Below are 16,619 nucleotides of genomic sequence, written 5' to 3'. Positions count from 1 at the left end.
GATCTGACACAATGTTTTCTAAGTGAACAAATGTACAAATGAACTAATTAACAAATCCTGGGTTGAGTTTGCAGCCATCAAACAAGAGACATGAATTCAGTTTTCAACTCCAGTGGGCAGATGATTCACTTGAGAATCAGACATTGGAGAAGGAAGCCCAAACATCTCTGAGGCCTCACAGCCAAAAACCTTATCAATGCCGAGATAGGAGGCAGTTCCACACAGTGATATCCACACAGGCACTCTGAAGGCTTCATCCTGACCCTACTGTCCAGATATAGGTGACAGAGCTGTCCCCGCGAACAGGTCATTTTACCTCTCTGAGTCAACTTCCTTGTCAGGTACCTACCACCTGCTGAGCCCTGCTACCTGGCAGGTAGTAAGCTTTCAACAGGGCTTTCTTGGTGGCTCAGATGGTAAAGAAACTGCCTGCAATGCAGGAGACCAGGGTTCAATCCCTCTGTTGGGAAGATCCCCTGGAGGAGGCAGTGGTAACCCACTCCAGTATTCTTGCCTGGAGAATTCCATGGACAGAGGAGCCTGGCGGGCTATAGTCCATGGGGTTGCAAAGAGTAGGACATGACTGAGCAACTAACACACACACACACATAAGCTTTCAACAAATGTTATGATTACTATCAGACAAGGTCTCCCAGTATATTTCCTATTTCTTAAATACACTTCATATTTGTAGTCTGCCTAGAACAGCCTTCCTCATCTGAAGAACTCTATGTAATCTCTGAGGCCCAACTCAAATTCCCTGTACATAACTGTCCCAGAGCCCTGGCCCTGATGTGGCCAATGAATGTCCCCTTACCCTACTCCCCTGACCTGGGTACACACAGGCACTCAATTCCCTGTCTCCCAATTTCTTTTTGGCCACACTGCTAAGCTTGCAGGATCTTAGTTCCCCAAACAAGGACTGAACCCATGCCACAGTGGTGAAGTCATCAAGTCCTGGAGACCACCAGGGAATTTCCTCCTGATTTCTTTACCTGCCTGCTTCTCATTCCCCTGTGGCCAACACAGCTGGTGCTCAACGAGCTTGCTCAATAATTAGGCTCTGGGAGGGAGGTGAGAGAGAGGTGGGAGGAAGGTTCAAGAGGGAGGGGACATATGTATACCTATGACCGATTCATGGTGATGTATGGCAGAAACCATCACAATGCTGTAAAGTAATTATCTTCTAATTTAAAATTTAAAAATTAATAATAATTAGGCTCTACTTAAAGACCTCTCAATCCTGGTGGCCCACCTGAGATGGTCACTTAGGGGACAACCAGGATGAACAACCTGTTCACATGAAACAGAGGCATCCTCTGCGGTAAAAAAGCCAGCCCAGGGCAGCAAGTCTCCCTGAACATGATGTCAGGAGTTTGTCCCCAAGCCCAACCACAGCACTACTGGCACACTCTAAGTAGTGACACCCTACTGTCCTCAATGGCTGGGATTCTCAACGTGTCCTAAGAGAGAGATCATTGTCAACTACAGAGCCAACTTCCACTACGAGATCCCCTTGCAGGGATCTCAATCGTGGCCTCTACTTGGACACCCCAGATGGGCTTGTTTGGACCCAAGGTCCCTCTCCAAGCATGGACGTTCCCCCCAGGACAGTCTGTCCCAAGCTCCCTGGAGCTGAGCTACCCTCGAGAACCTGTATGTTGAACAAGACCTGCCCAACCCTCCTTAGCTGCCCAGCCCAAGGCAACCCCCTTTGCCCACCTTCACACCCTCCAGGAGGGCCTGGGGGTCCTCGATGCCCTCAGGGACACACTTCTTGTTCTCCGGGAGGGATTCAAGTTTCTCCACCAGAGCTTTCAGGCCCTTCAGTTCAAACTCGGTGAGGTGGGTCCATTTGGCAGAGACCTCAGTGGCAGGAGAGCCGGTGGGCGTCTTGGGGTAGTCAGTGGGCATCGTGGCAGACTTCACGCTGTCCTCTGACTCGTTTGACAGAGTCCTTTTGAGGAACCGCATGGCAGGGGCTTTGGGCTTCTTCCCGGGGGCCTCCTGGTCCTCGGACGGGGTGCTCGTGGGTGAGGCAGGGCCATCGGTGGATGCTCTGGGGGTCTTATCTGCACCCTCCTCCTCTTCCTCTTCTTCCTCCTCTTCCTCCTTCTCCTCCTGGGGCTGCTGCTCACAGGACTCCTCCTCCATCTCCAGCCAGGAATCAGATGAGAAGCCGTCTATGCTGGGCTTTCTTGGGGCATCTAAGAATGGGGTCGGGGCAGGAGGCGTGGAGGGAGAATGTCACAAGAAAGAGATGAACACCCCAAACTCCCTGCTGGAAGTCCCTGGAAGCCCCACTTGCTGTGCCTCCCTTTCCTCTGCACACTGAGCTCCTTCTGACATTCTAATGGCCTCTGCCTCCCTCAGGCCCTAGAAAGACTGCCATCAGCCAGACACAGCTCTGCTTTTCCCCAGTTGTGTGTATCCTGACAGGTTGCCTCACCTCTCTGAACACACCTGGTACTGTATCTTTCAATATGGGAAAAAATAAAGCAAAAATGAGCAAATATTAAACGATTCCATTCATATCCAAAGTCCAGAACAGGAAGAAACTACATAAAAACAGAAGGTAGATTCGTGGTTGCTTAGGGCTGAGGTCACGGGCTTGGGCTGAAAGGACATAGTAGCTCAAGGGCACAGAATGCCTTTGGGGATGATGAAAATGATCTAAAAACTGACCGTGCTTGTGTCTGCACTACCCTGAGAACACATTAAAAATCACTGAATGGTACATATTTAAAAGGGTGAATTGTATGATATGTGAACTATATCTCAAGAATGCTCTTTAAAAAATTTAGGCACAAAATATTTCCCTTGAACACTCATAGTGAGCATTAAATAAGGCATCACAGAGCATTGTTCCTGGCACACAATTAGCTCTCAAGAAATGAGGTGTCCCCCAAATATCCCCCCTTCTCTTTGGTAGGGGGAAACTGGCAAGAAAATTGAAGAGAAACGTGGGTACCAGTGACCCAAACGTTACCATAAGACTTCCTCTCAAGCCTGGAACAGAATAAGGAACTTTCTTCTATGGCCCTAAATTTCCAAGTGAGAGTGGTGACCCTCTCTTTCCTGGTCCTGCGGACTGCCACGAAATCCACCTCTGGTCCCCAAGGGAACATGTAGCTACTGCAACCATAGAGGTCATCACACTACTTCAGGATCATTTCCCATCTGCTACCAGGCTGGAAGCTCCCCAAGAGGAGCCTGTTAAGGTCTGGGTATTTTTGAGCACCTGAATCATCTAACAGGGATGAAACTACCCACCCCCCCAGAACCCCAGACAGAACTGAATTTCCAAAAGGCGCTCCCCAATCAAGACCCCCCCCCCCACCAGCTGAAACATTGGTTCTCCATCACATGTCAGGCCTGAAACCCCTGGAAGTCAGGACAGTAGTCAAGGGAAGGAAGGAAGAGGTTTAGTAAGAGGGAAAAAACAAATCTAAACATCTTGTAAATCGCAGCAGAAATTGTTCAGGCCCTAAAGGAGATCGGCCAACCCCATTTTTCTATCCCATGATGAGAAAGATGCAGTGAGTGCAGCACAGTGACTCTAGCATCCAGAAGAAATCCTCGACTGTAGCAGCTCAGAGGCTGAGGGGAAGAAGCATATTCTTCCTACAGATCGCTCTTCGAGGCTGTCACAAGCTACATACAACTTCAGGGTGGGTGCCTGTGAGCCAAGATTCAAGGACTGAGCCATTTGTGGGGGGAGTGTGATGTCCCTTTAAGTAATAGCAGCTGGGCAGGGCGTTGCAGCTGCAGCTATAAATGCTCTCTCCCTGCCTCTGTCAAAACCACCCACCGCTCTGCCAAGCTTGCACCCCCAACTCTGGTCAACCCCTCCCTCTGGCTTATAACTGGCCTGGGTTTTGGGGAACTGGTTGAATCTCTTAGGACTGCTTCTATATAGACAAAAATCTAACCTCTAGTGCAGGGAGAAAAAAAATCAGTTGGTGGCCAGGGAGGGACTAAAAAAAATAGAATCAGGAAACTTTGCTCGGTGGGGAGCCTGTCTCAGTAACCATGCCAGGGGACTAGCCCCTCCCCACCTCTGTATAATCAACCAGTAAAACCTGGGGGCCACCAAGATGACTCTGTTGGAGGTCATGATTTCCTTCACTTAGGACTATTTCAAGTGGGAAGCTAAGAAGGATGACTTCCCTGCCCCTCCTCAAGAGTCTCTAGGAATCTGCCCGATAACACTGGCTCAGAAGAATTCCTGGAACCCAGGACTCCCAAAGCCCCACTGAAAAAAATTACTTCTGGGAGGGGATATATGTATACGTATAGCTGGTTCATTTTGCTATTCAGTAGAAACTAGCACAACATCAAAAGCAACTGTACCCCAATAAAAATTAATCTTTAAAGATAAATAGAAATACTGACTTAGAGATGGAAAAAAAAAAAACAATACTGCTGAGAATTAAAAAAAAAAAAATTATTTCTGCTGCAGCTGAGCTGTTGAGGCAGCCGAGCAAGGCTCACTCACCAATAAGCATTGATTCTCTCTGGTATTCCTGAGTGAGGTAGGACCGCTGGGTCATACAGTACACGTATCTCTCCAAGACATACCAGCACATCTCATAGTAGAAGGGGTAACGGAATTTGGGCTGCACCTGAAAGCAGAGATCCAGGAGCAGAGGTCAGCTTCTGGAGGGCAGAAGGGAAAGGCGGGAGAGAAGGGCACTGGGATGGGGTATGGGGGAGTTCCTGGGAGTGGGAGTCATTTTCATCATCTTAGCAAGAGCACAAATGGTGTGAAGGAAAAATGCAGGGGGGGCGGGGGTATGGGCTGGAGGGAAGCGCTGAAAGGGGCAAGATACCAGCATGCACGAATGAGGAGGAAGAGCGGGGAAGAGGCCTATGTGAGAGCGTCATTGCAAAGGTCCTCGAGCTTTGCACAGGGAAAGCTGTACAGGGTCCACTTTGTGCTTCGGTGAGATGCAGAGAAACAGAGGTGTCCCCTGATCTGATGGCGGAGGGCGCGGGTACCTGCGGCTGCGAGCCCCTGCCTGATTCTAGCTACCACAGACACAGGCTCCTCGCCCATTCTCAAAAATCCTTGCATAGATTCTACCACCGCTCCTTCCCGCCTTGAAAAACAGAAATCAAACCCCAAACCTTACCCGTTTGTAGACAGGCTGTCAAGTATCTCCTGTACTCAAGAGAAGGAGGCCACAACAGACGGACCAATGAGGATGGAGGGGGTGTGGCCTCTCCTGCCATCAGGGGCGGGGCCTCAGAGGGGCCCACCTCCTACGCCTCCCCCACGACATCTGGCACTGCCAGCCTTAGCTCCACAGAGGACTCCCTGTGACACAAGTCCCACGTGTGACCTGGGACAGTCCTAACACTGCAGGACACACCCCCCGGGTCTGGAGCAGGCGTCCAGCTGGAGATCCCCTTTTGACTGTTTCTTACAGGAGAGGAAGTATAGGTGCTGAGAGTTTGGTGCATCAGAGCTGTGAAAAGGCCGGGGGCCCCAGGGGGATTCCAATGGTTGGCAGCACGGACTCTATACGGATGAGATGGCAGCAAGAGATGGGAAAGAAGCAATAAAACTGATGGCCCTGGCATGGAGGAGCCTTCCAGAAACTACATCCCAAGAGGGCAAGGGTGGTGGGAGATGGTCCATCTCCCACAGCTGGGCCCTCTTCTCTGAGACCACTCATGGCTCCCACATGTCCACATTCACTCCTGGACCCTCTCACCGAGCATGCATCAGCCTTGAGGGACCTGTGTGGCGGCCAGAGACCCCTCCTCACCTCTCCTGTCCTCTAGGAACTCAGGGAATTGGGTGTCAAGGAAGCGCACTCTCCCACCTTGCTTTGCTGACAACCAACAGGTGAGATTCTACATCTGGGAGGAAGGCAAATACAGGCAGACCTAGATGCTCCATCTACTCCATCATCCCTAAAATCCGGTCTTCCTGCCTCTCTTGATGTCCACCTGGATAAGGCCCCCTCTCTGCTCTCTGAGAGTCCCAGTTCCAGTTCCCATCCATCCCAGATCCCACTGACTCAGTTTCCCGACTGCAAGGCCCTGTCCCCACTTCTCCCATTTGCATCCTGGGTCCATCTGATCTCCCTGCCTCTGGGGGATGGTATGCTTTAGGATGACATCCTGGCTGCCGCATGCTTTTGAGCTCCTGGGGAGATGCATGGAGTTGGGAATATCATTTAGCGGTTTCCTTGGCTCCAGCTTACTTTCCCAAGAACCCCAGTTTTATTGCTGGGAGAGTATTCATCGTTTTTCACAGTCATTGGATCAGTGTCCTCCAGAGTTTGAAAAGGAGAGAAGCTCTTGGGCCTGAGGCTGTCCTGGCCTCCTGTGAAGAGAGTTTGGGGAGGAGGTGGTTCTCAGCCCCACCCCACCCCTACTCCAGAACAAGGGCCAAGAGATTTTGAAATAAATCGTCAAAACCTACAAAGCAAGTTGAGGACAGGCAGGTCTGCCTCTTCTCAGACCCTCCCTCGCATCTCCTGACTTGATTGATAAAACTCTCAAGTTGCTTTTGACTTTTCAAATTTGGGAAACCGTCTGAGCCACTTGGCCCTGATGGGCACCAAGGCACCTGAGAATCTTTCTAGATTAAGAAAAAAATTGTTTTGTAGTTCCGGAGAGGAGGATAAGTCTCCCCTCATCGTTGCTGAACCCAAGGGAAACCAGCTGGGTGAAAACAAATGCTGATGAAAGAATTATTTTTTGTTTTTGTTTTTGTTTTTTTTTAATTTTTTTTTTCCAAGAGAGCACCGCAGGAAACAAAATTTGCAAAGAATTGACTTACAAACAGGTTGTCGCCTTCCACCCTTCGCCTTCAAAAGGTTTCAGCCACATGCCTGGGAACATTAAACACACGATTGCTCAACATTACTTGTTGACACATTCGGAGCCTCACCAAATTGAGCTGATCATCGAAAGGCAAGGCAGTCAGAAAGCATGCAATGCTCCCAGCCTAGGGGAGTAATCAATCTCTCAGCGGGTCTCAAGGGGTCAGTTTGAGTTCCCAAAGGTCCATTCGAGTGGCACCTGGCCTAAGCCCTTCCTCCTGGAGCTGAGTGACCTCAGGCGATCAGAACCAAAGATGTTTCGGTGCATCTAGAACCCCAAGGTCTCAAGGACTTGAGAAACTAAAATATGAGGGTGGGTGGAAGTGTCTTAAAAATTGTTTTTCTCCTGGAAAAAAAAAAAGTCAATGGAAAAAAAAAATCCAATGGTAGGGGAAAGGTGGGAGGAAGGATAAATTATCTGCAATTTCCAAATAGATTCGCTAGCTGAGAGGGAATGGGGCATGTTGGCATTCATTACCTTTCCTGAGAAGGCTGTTTTCACTAGAGCCATTGGGCGGGGGAAAGAAAGATAAATATGAGAGACGGCAGTTTAGTGATCAATTGGACCATTCCTATCCTTTATCAAGCCAACTGGAGTTAAAAATATGGAGTGAGAGTTGTTGAGATGCTATCTTCAAATAATAAACATGCGACACATCCAGTCTTTGGTTAGCTCTTCACCCCTCTGCTTATCTTTAGAATGAGAGGGGAAAGATGGTCAGGAAATGAAAAACCCAGTCCCAGAACACCTGCACCTGTTCATGCTTGCTTTATGGGCAGCAGGGTGGTCACCTCTCATCCAGACGAGAAAAATTCAAATCATGAGAGCCAGACATGCTTCCTAAACATAAGAGAACATTGGGGTTCCCCTGATGTCTATGGGGAGGTCCCCCACCTTGGGCCACAAAGGCAAATGATTTTTCTAAATCAAGCCCATACCCCAGGGCTTAGAGACTGATGGTTTCCTCTGTCCTGCCCCCAGCATTTGGTTTCCAAGCAAATCCATGTTTTTGGACTCTCGAAAAACTATTTTTAAATGGCCATAACCTTCTTAAGAAAGCTCACAGGGATATAAAAAATTAAGCTGTAGCGAGCTGACGAGGAGCAGCCCTGGCATTTTATCTGGCTTCCAGGGCTCTCTTCCCAGCATCTTTTGTCTGCTTTGGCTCCTAAGACATAAACAATCGGGCCTTGTAGCCAAGCCCTCTCCAAAGACCAGAAATCAAAGCAGATTAAACAGCCTGCTGCTGGTTCCCGCCCAGCCTGCGCCCCATTCCCCCCACCCCCACCCCCGGCCTCTCCCCCTCAACCCCCCGCCCATCCACCTGCTTCAGGAAACCAGATGGGATGCCCACTGAGACAGGGAACAGTGGGCCTTAGGGGAGGGGGCCCTGCCATGCTCATCTCGATGTAGGCGCGATATTCCACAGCAGCTCAGCATGGCGCTGGGGGTTCCACTCCATTACCCTCCCTCCCGCCTCCTGCTGATGGGGGAGGGCAGCTGGGCTCCTAACAGAATGACGACAGGACCCCAATCCACGGAGAAGTAGGATCCAGATTCCCTCGGGGGGAGCGGGGACAGCTGCCAAGTGAGTTTCTGTAGCCTTTAGAAATATTCCAGCCTGATTCGGGCTTTCAGGAATTGCCTGGAAAGTTGTGTGCTTGACTTCTTTCTCCTTTGCTCTCCCACACCTACCCGTCTGCTCACAAACAAACCGGTCCATTCTTTAGGGGCTGGCCAAAGGACAGTTGGCCAGAGTCCCAGACAGCTCTTGACCCAGACTACAAGTTGACCACTGGCACCCAAATGGTGCCTTTCTCTAGAACACCACGGGGCAGCAGCCTCCAGACCAGGGCTGGGACTGGCCTCACCAAAACCAGGAGAGGGATGGTCGGCAGGCAACAGAAGAGAGGCATGAAATTCCACAAAGCTGGACCCCTGGGATCCAGGCATCCCAGTAGCAAACCCACCAGGCTGAAGATATGCACTCGCCCTTGTGAACACACCTGCCCACTGAACACAGCATAGAGTGGTTCCCAGGGAACCTGTGGACGAGGCTCCTCAACACCAGGACTACTAAAAAGGTTAGTGCACACAGAGTGGCTAAGACTTTGACCCATGCATGTGATTCCAGGCAGACCAAGGCCCGGAAACAAGACCAAGAAAGGCAGGAACCCTGAGCACAGAGCATCTGCTTCTATGAGAGGGTCCATGAATGGCAACCCTCTCTGGGGCAAAAGTCACTTCCAAGGCAAAGCCTGAGATGGCCAGGTGTGGTCTACCCATACAATGAAATAGAATTAAGCCATGGGAACAAAGCACTGACAGATACCACAACTGTAGATGAGCCTGAAGATGCTGCTAGGTGAAAGAAGCCAAACAGAAAAGGACAGGCTATACGATGCCATTTCCATAAAATATCCAGAATAGGCAAATCCAGAGACAGAAAACAGACCAGTGACTGCCAGAGGCTGGGGACGGGGGAGTGGGGAGTGACGGCTACTGAGGACGGGGTTTCTTCGTAGGGTGATGAAAACTCCTTTGCATTAGAAGTGATGGCTGTGAACATCGGCACATGCTAAACGCCAGTGAATTGTGCACTTTGTGTGTGTGGATTACATCTCAATTTAAAGGGCGAAGAAACACTCGAATAACTGTTAAGAACGAAGAAGTAGGCCTTTTGTGTCCTGGCTTCCCACTCTCAGACCTGTCTCAAATGCCCGGGGACACTGGGTCTGTTTCCTGCATGGAAGGGACAGGGATTTTCAGAGGAAATTTGTGGAATGGGAACAGAGTGGAGGACCCAGGTCAGGTGTCTGAGGCTTGGACTCTGCTCCTGGGGTGTGAGGTAGGGGAGACTTTGTGTCAAGAAGACAAGGGCCCCACCCCCCCAACAGCAGCAAGCAGACACTGAGACGGAGCTCAGGGACAGTCCCCCAGTGGACTCACAGATCGACACTGGCTTCCTCAGGGTCCCCCCATGGTCAAGATCTGAGCTGCTTCCCAAGATCCTAACCCCGCTCCAAACTACCAGCACAACCATCAACCACCAACCCCCACCCCCACCCCACTCCCTCACGTCCCTTTATACACAAGAGAAGAAGGAAGAGCCAGAGTTCCTGACATCTTACAGTGCTTTCTCAAGAGATACTTCCTCTTCGACAAGGGGGTTTTGGGTGCCACGGGTCTGGAGGTGAACAGAAACACCCGGGGCTCTGAGTGGAGGCTCTCGTGGGCACCCCCTGCCCCAGAGAACTAGGACCAAGACCTGGCTTGAGGCAGGGAACTCAGGAGGGACAAGGAGCCAGGAAGGACTTTGGAAGGACCGCCCCGTGTGCCCTGAGGACGAGGCAGAGCTCAGGGGCTGGCACGGTCATAAGAAAAGGAAGCCGCCTCACCCGCGTTCTGTCCTCGATCTCGTAGATCCGCAGCTGCATGGGCACGTTGAAGCTGTGCAGGATGTTCCCGCCGAACACCAGAGAGTCTACGGGAGTGTAGACTGCATGGATCCAGCCTGGGGTGGGGAAGGGCACGGAAAGAAAGGGTCAGCAGCTGGCCCTGTGGTAATGCCCCATTAGGCCCGCACGTAGGATCGAGTGGAAGGCCTGGGTGAGCACCCGAGGATGTTCAGGCTGTGTGATGCAGATAGCTGAGCTCCTAGCTGTCCTGGAGGACCCAGACCTGAAGCCCCACTGGATCACTGCAAGCCAAGACCCCTGGCTAGCTCAAGTCCAGCCAGGGGGGCAGCTGCAGACCAGCCCCTTGTCCTGAAGACCTGAGTGACAAAGTGTTATGAAAAACCCGACTGTAGACGCCAACAGAGACAGGCTGTCCCCTGCTGCTGCCAGTCAGGGAGCTGGAAACCCCTCACTCAGACTACTCATACGGCCTGAAGCCTCTTCCGCATCATTCCAGAGATGCCTCATCTCAGGAGGGGTCAAGGATTACTCAGGGATGGCTCGAGGCCATAGCTAAGGCTCCTGACATCTTGACAGAGCTGCAGGACCCAGAGGCCCTCCTCTGCCTGAGGCCACCTCCTGCCATCAAAATCACCCACGGCCCATTTCCAGGTGGTCTCTTGCACCCCCCATATCAGCTCTGAGTCTGCTGTGCCCTGCAGCTGCTGACAAGTCTCTCTTGTCTGACTGCAGCTTCTGAACAGCTTGGAGCAGGGCTTTTTCATCTCCCTGAGCTCCCAGCCCAGAAGCTGGCACTACAGTTATGAGAAGGATCCCTCTGGGCCAGGCCCTGGTCTGAAGGCATTCCAGGCCTCATCTCATCTAATTCTCACAAGATCGCTACAAGGTACATGCAACATTCATCCCCAAATCACAGATGAGAAGACTGAGGCAGAGCAAAGTGAAATCAGTTGTAAGGATTGGAACCCAAGGAATCAGCCCCTGCTCTTGGCCCATGACGTGATGGCTAGAGACAAAGCAAGCTGCCTAATTCCTCCAGTGAGTAACTAACCCATCTCAGACTGTGTTCTCAGAGCTCAGCAGACCTCCCTGTGGCACCCAGCTACCACACTGGACAGCGCAGAGCTGGGGGAGAGGGGGTGTTATATCCCACTCTCATTAACAGATACTGAAGCTGAGGCTAAGAGAAGGTAAGTCACTTGCTGAATGACGTCACAGCTGGTGAGTGAAAGCATCTCGGTTTTTTAGACACTGCATCAGGGGCTTAGCACAGGCCCCGGGAGTCCCGGGAGACAGGCCGGCAAAACACAGGAGCGGAGGCAAAGAGAGAAACAAACAAGACAGAGGCAAAAAGACAAGGACAGGGGACTCCCAGTCAAAGACAGAGGATCAGCAGGGGGGAAAGGGAACACACGGGTGACCTGAGATCCTGAGCCTTCTACCCACAACCTGGAGCCTAACTCATTTGCTCAGAGGAAAATTACAGAGGCCTCCCCGCCAATCCCTGAGTGGGAGCAGATCCAGCCTGCTTCCTCGGCAAGCTGAACACGCCAGCCCTGAGTCAGGGTCAGCGGCGGGTGGCCACGGCTGCCGGGAGCAGCGCTACCACCTGGGAAGAGAGCCGGAGGCTCCAAGGCCACTGCTGGCATCTGTGTCGACGCTCTGGGCAGCTGGCCCTCCCCTGCTGGGGACAATAGGTGGGACAGGCCTGGTGGCGCGCAGGGCGGGGAGGGCAGGGGAACTCGCCAGCTAACGGCATGGGGGCGAAGGCTTTATGTAACCCGGATCTGCTGTTACCTCCCGCATCTCTGGCAGCATCTGTGCCAGCCAGGTGTGCCCTTGTGGCGTGTCCTGGGCTCCCTCCCTGCCCCTCCCCCGCTCCTTGTGGCCTCCAAAGCCACGGTTCCCACATTTGCTTCAGCCTCTCCACCTCAGCAGATTGTCTCAACTGTACATTTTTTTGTTTCTACCAAGCAGAGCCACGCTATCTATTACGATTGCGGTTACCACCATCAGCATTATTTAAGCAACACTTCCCAAGGCTGGGACCTAGGACAGCGGGACTCAGGCAGATGCTCATGGTGCGGTGAAGCCCAAATGGGACGAGGATTCCTGGGTCCCATTCCTATGCTGCAGCTCCACCCCACGAAAGCTCATGCCCAGAGATGGAGATGGTCTCCAGGGCTGATCCACCATGTGGCCTGGGGCACCTGACTGTCCCCACTCCGGCCTCCACGTGCCTGTGTGAAATGAGGAAGATCACTGCTTCCCTTGTGAGTAAGAACTCAAACCATGTAAGCAACTACCACTGATATTCGCTGCAGTCTTGGCCATCACGAGGGCTTCAGAAAGAACAGCGGCCACGTGAATCTGCGTTCATCAGCCCTGGACTCTCCCTTCTGGAAAGGCAGACACACCTGCCTTACAGTTATCCCTCTGATGTGAGAGATGCTGTTGCGGGGGGAGGGAGGGCAGGGAATCTGTGTTCCCAGATATTCCAGGAGTTCTAGAAACTTCTCTCCACTCTCCTCTCCAGGCCAGTGCCCTGCAGGTGGGTCAGGCAACCTTATTTGGATTAGAGTTGCTGCCCAGCCCCTCTCCCCAGCCCTTTTCACATCTTAAATGCTTGTTTCTTGGACTTCCCTGGAGGTTCAGTGGTTAAGACTCCACGCTTCCACTGCAGAGGGTTCAGGTTCTATTCCTGGTGGGGGAACTAAGACCCCACATGCTGTGTGGCACAGCCAAAAAAATTTTTTTTTAATAAAATAAATTGTCTCTGAACGACCAAGGAGGGGAAGTAATAAAATTCATAAGTCCCATCTGAACCCACCCTCCCTGATGGCGACTCATTCACTGCACCCCAGGAAGCACCAGGGAACAGGTGTCCCCAGACTGGCAACTGTGCCAAGAAGCTGGCATCTACCTCCTGCTTCCGGGCCAGAAGTCTCCAACAACATGAAGTTAATCACAAAGGCTATTCAGGCCAGGCAATGGGAGACAGATCCAGTCATGGAAGGAAAGCAGGCAACCCAACAAAACCTACTGACAGGTGTGTTCTCTGGGACCTGAGGGGCCAAGAAGGCCAGAGGGGGCACAAAGAGTCTGACCCACAGCCCAGCCACTCAGGATTTGGAATGCAAAGGCCCTGACCCACATCTGTCTATATCAGTGGCTACAGCAAGGGTATGTCTACAGTCCACAAAACTCAGGATGCCTCCCAGAGGCCCACGGCCTGTTGCTTTCAGGAACACCCATGAACACCCTGTTCAGAGCCAGGCCCGGGACTTGGCACGGCAGCTGCCAGGATGGCCTCTCCATTCCAGGACCTCCTCGCTGGTACCAAGCCATGGGCTGCATCAGAACCAGGGGTGTGTAGAGTTTGACCTGCCTGTGTTATCACAATAGGGAAATTTCACAAGGCTATCTGAATTGGCTTCCACTCCAGATAAATGGGCTTCCCTGGTGGCTCAGAACTTAAAGAATCTGCCTGCAATGCAGGACAGCCGGGTTCAATCCCTGGGTTGGGACAATCCCTTGGAGGAGGAAATGGGAACCCATTCCAGTATTCTTGCCTGGGAGAATCCCATGGACAGAGGAGCCTGGTGGGCTACAGTCCATGGGGTTGCAAAGAGTCAGACACAACTGAGCAACTAACACTTTGCTGATAAATGAGACAATGGCCCCCCACCCAGGCCCCATTCCCACCTGGGCCTAACTGGCTGGAGCTGAGCAGCAATTCTCTGGGTTGCCAGAGGCCCTCCACCTCAGCCTGCTTCACTGCCCTTCTTTCTCTGCTCTGTACCCATTTTACAGATGGATCATCTCAGGTCCAAGCCAGGTAACACTGTTAAATAGCTGTGAGTTACTGTTTTCTCAGACTGGCCTGAGTCTAGGAAATGCCTGGAGCTACTGTGAATTTCACTACCAGGCAAAGATGACTGAGGAGGGTCTTTCCCAGGCCCCTGTACTGGGCTCCTCCATCCCACTGCTAGCTGGCTAGATATGTACTCACGATGGAGGAAGTCTGTCTCTCGGCCTCCCCAGCACCTTTCACACTGCCAAGTTGACCCTTAAGAAAGTCTATTAAATGAGCACACAATTATCCCCAAGTCACAGAGCCAAGAAGGGAACCAGATCCCAAGCCTGCTGACCCCCAGGCTGATGGGAAACCAGGTGGGATCTGAAACCAGACACACCTAGGTTCCATCTTGCCCTGTCACTTATAAACTGTGTGACCTTGGACTAGGGTGTTCACTTCTCTGGACCTTAGGAACCTTCACTTTTAAAAAGCGGGTGGAATGGGACTTCCGTACAGCAGATGACTCTGATCCCTGGTCAGGGAACTAAGATCCCACATGCTGTAGGGCAACTCAACCCAAGCGCTGCAACTAGAGAGCCCATGTGCTGCAACTTGAGAAGCCTGCACGCCACAACAAAGACCAAGCACAGTCAAAAAAAAAATTAAAAATAGAAAGGGGGAGGGGTGGGGGGAAGTTTCCTTATGCACACAGAACTTATGTGCATAAAAGGATCATTACTCAGTAATGTAAGTTCTTATTACTATTAACTACAGTTCTCCAAAAGGGGAACTGGACATAGGTCAGGTCAAGGAAAGGAAAAAGATGTCACTAGGTCCACTGCTGAGTTCCAACTCCAGCATTCCTTATTCCCAATGATCAGGTTAAATCTTGGGGACACCCAACCCACTCTGGACTCTGACTCTGTGCGGACGGGTGAGGCCATTGTAGTCCCACCTCCTCTGCCTTTGAGAGCTGGCCAGTTCAGCGGGACAAACCCCAGCCCCTTTATCCAGGTCATCTTACTCCTCGGTCACCTTCAACATTCTTCCTCTTCCAGGCAGCTTTCCTGGACTACCCAGGAAGGAAGTCTGAATAACCACCACCTCTGAAGCACAGCTAGCACCCAACCCTTTCACCCTCAGACAAAAGAAGGCTCAACCGAGTCTACAGTTGACATCTTCCTCTCCCACCAGCATCTACTAGCTCTCACAGGGCTGAGAGGGAGCGAGGCCTGAGACCAGCGTGAGGCAGAACATGTCTGAGGTCACACCAAGGGGGTGAAAACCCAGGTCAGGGGTGGGAAATGCCAGAGTGAGAGTCTCCACTTTCTACACCCAATAGCTCACACATGCAGCGGCAGGAATCCCCGGGGCCCTTTCTCCCCAAAGCCACATCCCAGCTACCACAAATCTCAGATGTGTGTTCGCTTCAGAGGGTATGATGCTAGCAAGAATCCCTGGGCTCCCATGAGGACCCAAGATGCTCAGGGACCCCAAAACTCTGGCCCTTAAGTTTTCACTGGTTGGTAACAAGATGAGAAAAATGAAAATGGTATAGTCTCATAGACTCAAAACTAATGACTGTTCTTTATTCTGGATTTGTGTACAATCATCCTTTTTTAGTGTCAGAATAGTCTTCCTTTCATAAAACAATAGCACAAACAGGTGACAGGTTAAGTAAAGCCCATATTTAGCAAAATTACAAGGTTCATGAAATCAGTGTCTGGAACCACATGTACACCCTGCCCCCGAGAAGGTGACAAATTTCAATTGTCTCTTTTTTTCTTCCAAAAAAATCCAGGAAAAAAAATCCTAGTGTCTCACTCAAGACCCTTAGGGCCAGAAGTCTTTTCTGGGATCTAAACAGATTCCTGCCAGCTGCAGTTAAAAGCCACATCTCCTCTTTCTGCCTTCAACACACAGTCATACCCCAGCTGGGGTTTACATGGCTGCTTCTTGAGACCTTTTCCAATCTGCCCAAGTCATCAAAATTAACACCCTTCCCATCCCAGATCGGGGGAAAGCAATGAGCCACCTCCCAGTTCAGCAAAAGACCCTGTGAGGAAAAGGCCTGTCTTCCTGGGAAGGGTGGGAGGCCTGCGCTCAGGGGACAGAGTTGGGAGGAATCTTTTTTTTAATGGCCACACCACACAGCATTTGAACCTGTGCCCCCTGCAGTAGAAGGGTGGAGTCTTAACCACTGGACTACCAGGGAAGTCCCTGGGAGGGATCTTGAGGGTCCCAGAGTTCAGCCTCACCCTGCCCCCATTGTAGAGATGGGACAGTTGAGGCACAGAGAAGGGAAAAGATTAACCCAAAGTCACAAAGACAACAGCAAGATCAAGAGCACACCAGCCTTCCTTTGAATCTAGCAGGGCCAGTCCTCCAGAACCCAGAGTGGCCCTGAACCCACTGCAGATTACCACCTCCTTCCCATCTCTCCACACCACACCGGCCAGGGTGTGCTCCATAAACACTGCCCACCAACTGCAATTCCTTCCCGTCTCAAGCAGGGGTCCCAAGCCTCCCCAGGTCAAGCAGGTCCAAAGATGGATCCGGGG

General features: G+C 51.6%; 1 protein-coding gene across 10 annotated transcripts in view; it reads right to left on the bottom strand.

The window, feature by feature from the left end:
• Nucleotides 1-16,619, bottom strand: part of KDM2B (lysine demethylase 2B) — a 118,987-nt gene that overhangs the window by 60,282 nt on the left and 42,086 nt on the right. For all 10 annotated transcript variants that reach the window (XM_070769513.1, XM_070769514.1, XM_070769510.1 and 7 more), the window contains 3 exons: nt 10,239-10,354; nt 4,499-4,625; nt 1,723-2,207 (listed from right to left, as the gene is read on the bottom strand). In XM_070769513.1, the coding sequence (XP_070625614.1) occupies nt 1,723-2,207; nt 4,499-4,625; nt 10,239-10,354 (728 nt within the window). The remainder of the gene's footprint in view (nt 1-1,722; nt 2,208-4,498; nt 4,626-10,238; nt 10,355-16,619) is intronic.

This window comes from Bos indicus, chromosome 17 (assembly GCF_029378745.1).
Source record: "Bos indicus isolate NIAB-ARS_2022 breed Sahiwal x Tharparkar chromosome 17, NIAB-ARS_B.indTharparkar_mat_pri_1.0, whole genome shotgun sequence".
NCBI lineage: Eukaryota > Metazoa > Chordata > Mammalia > Artiodactyla > Bovidae > Bos > Bos indicus.
The sequence above is the reverse complement of the archived record's forward strand: the minus strand, read 5'-3'. Positions and strand labels throughout refer to the sequence as shown.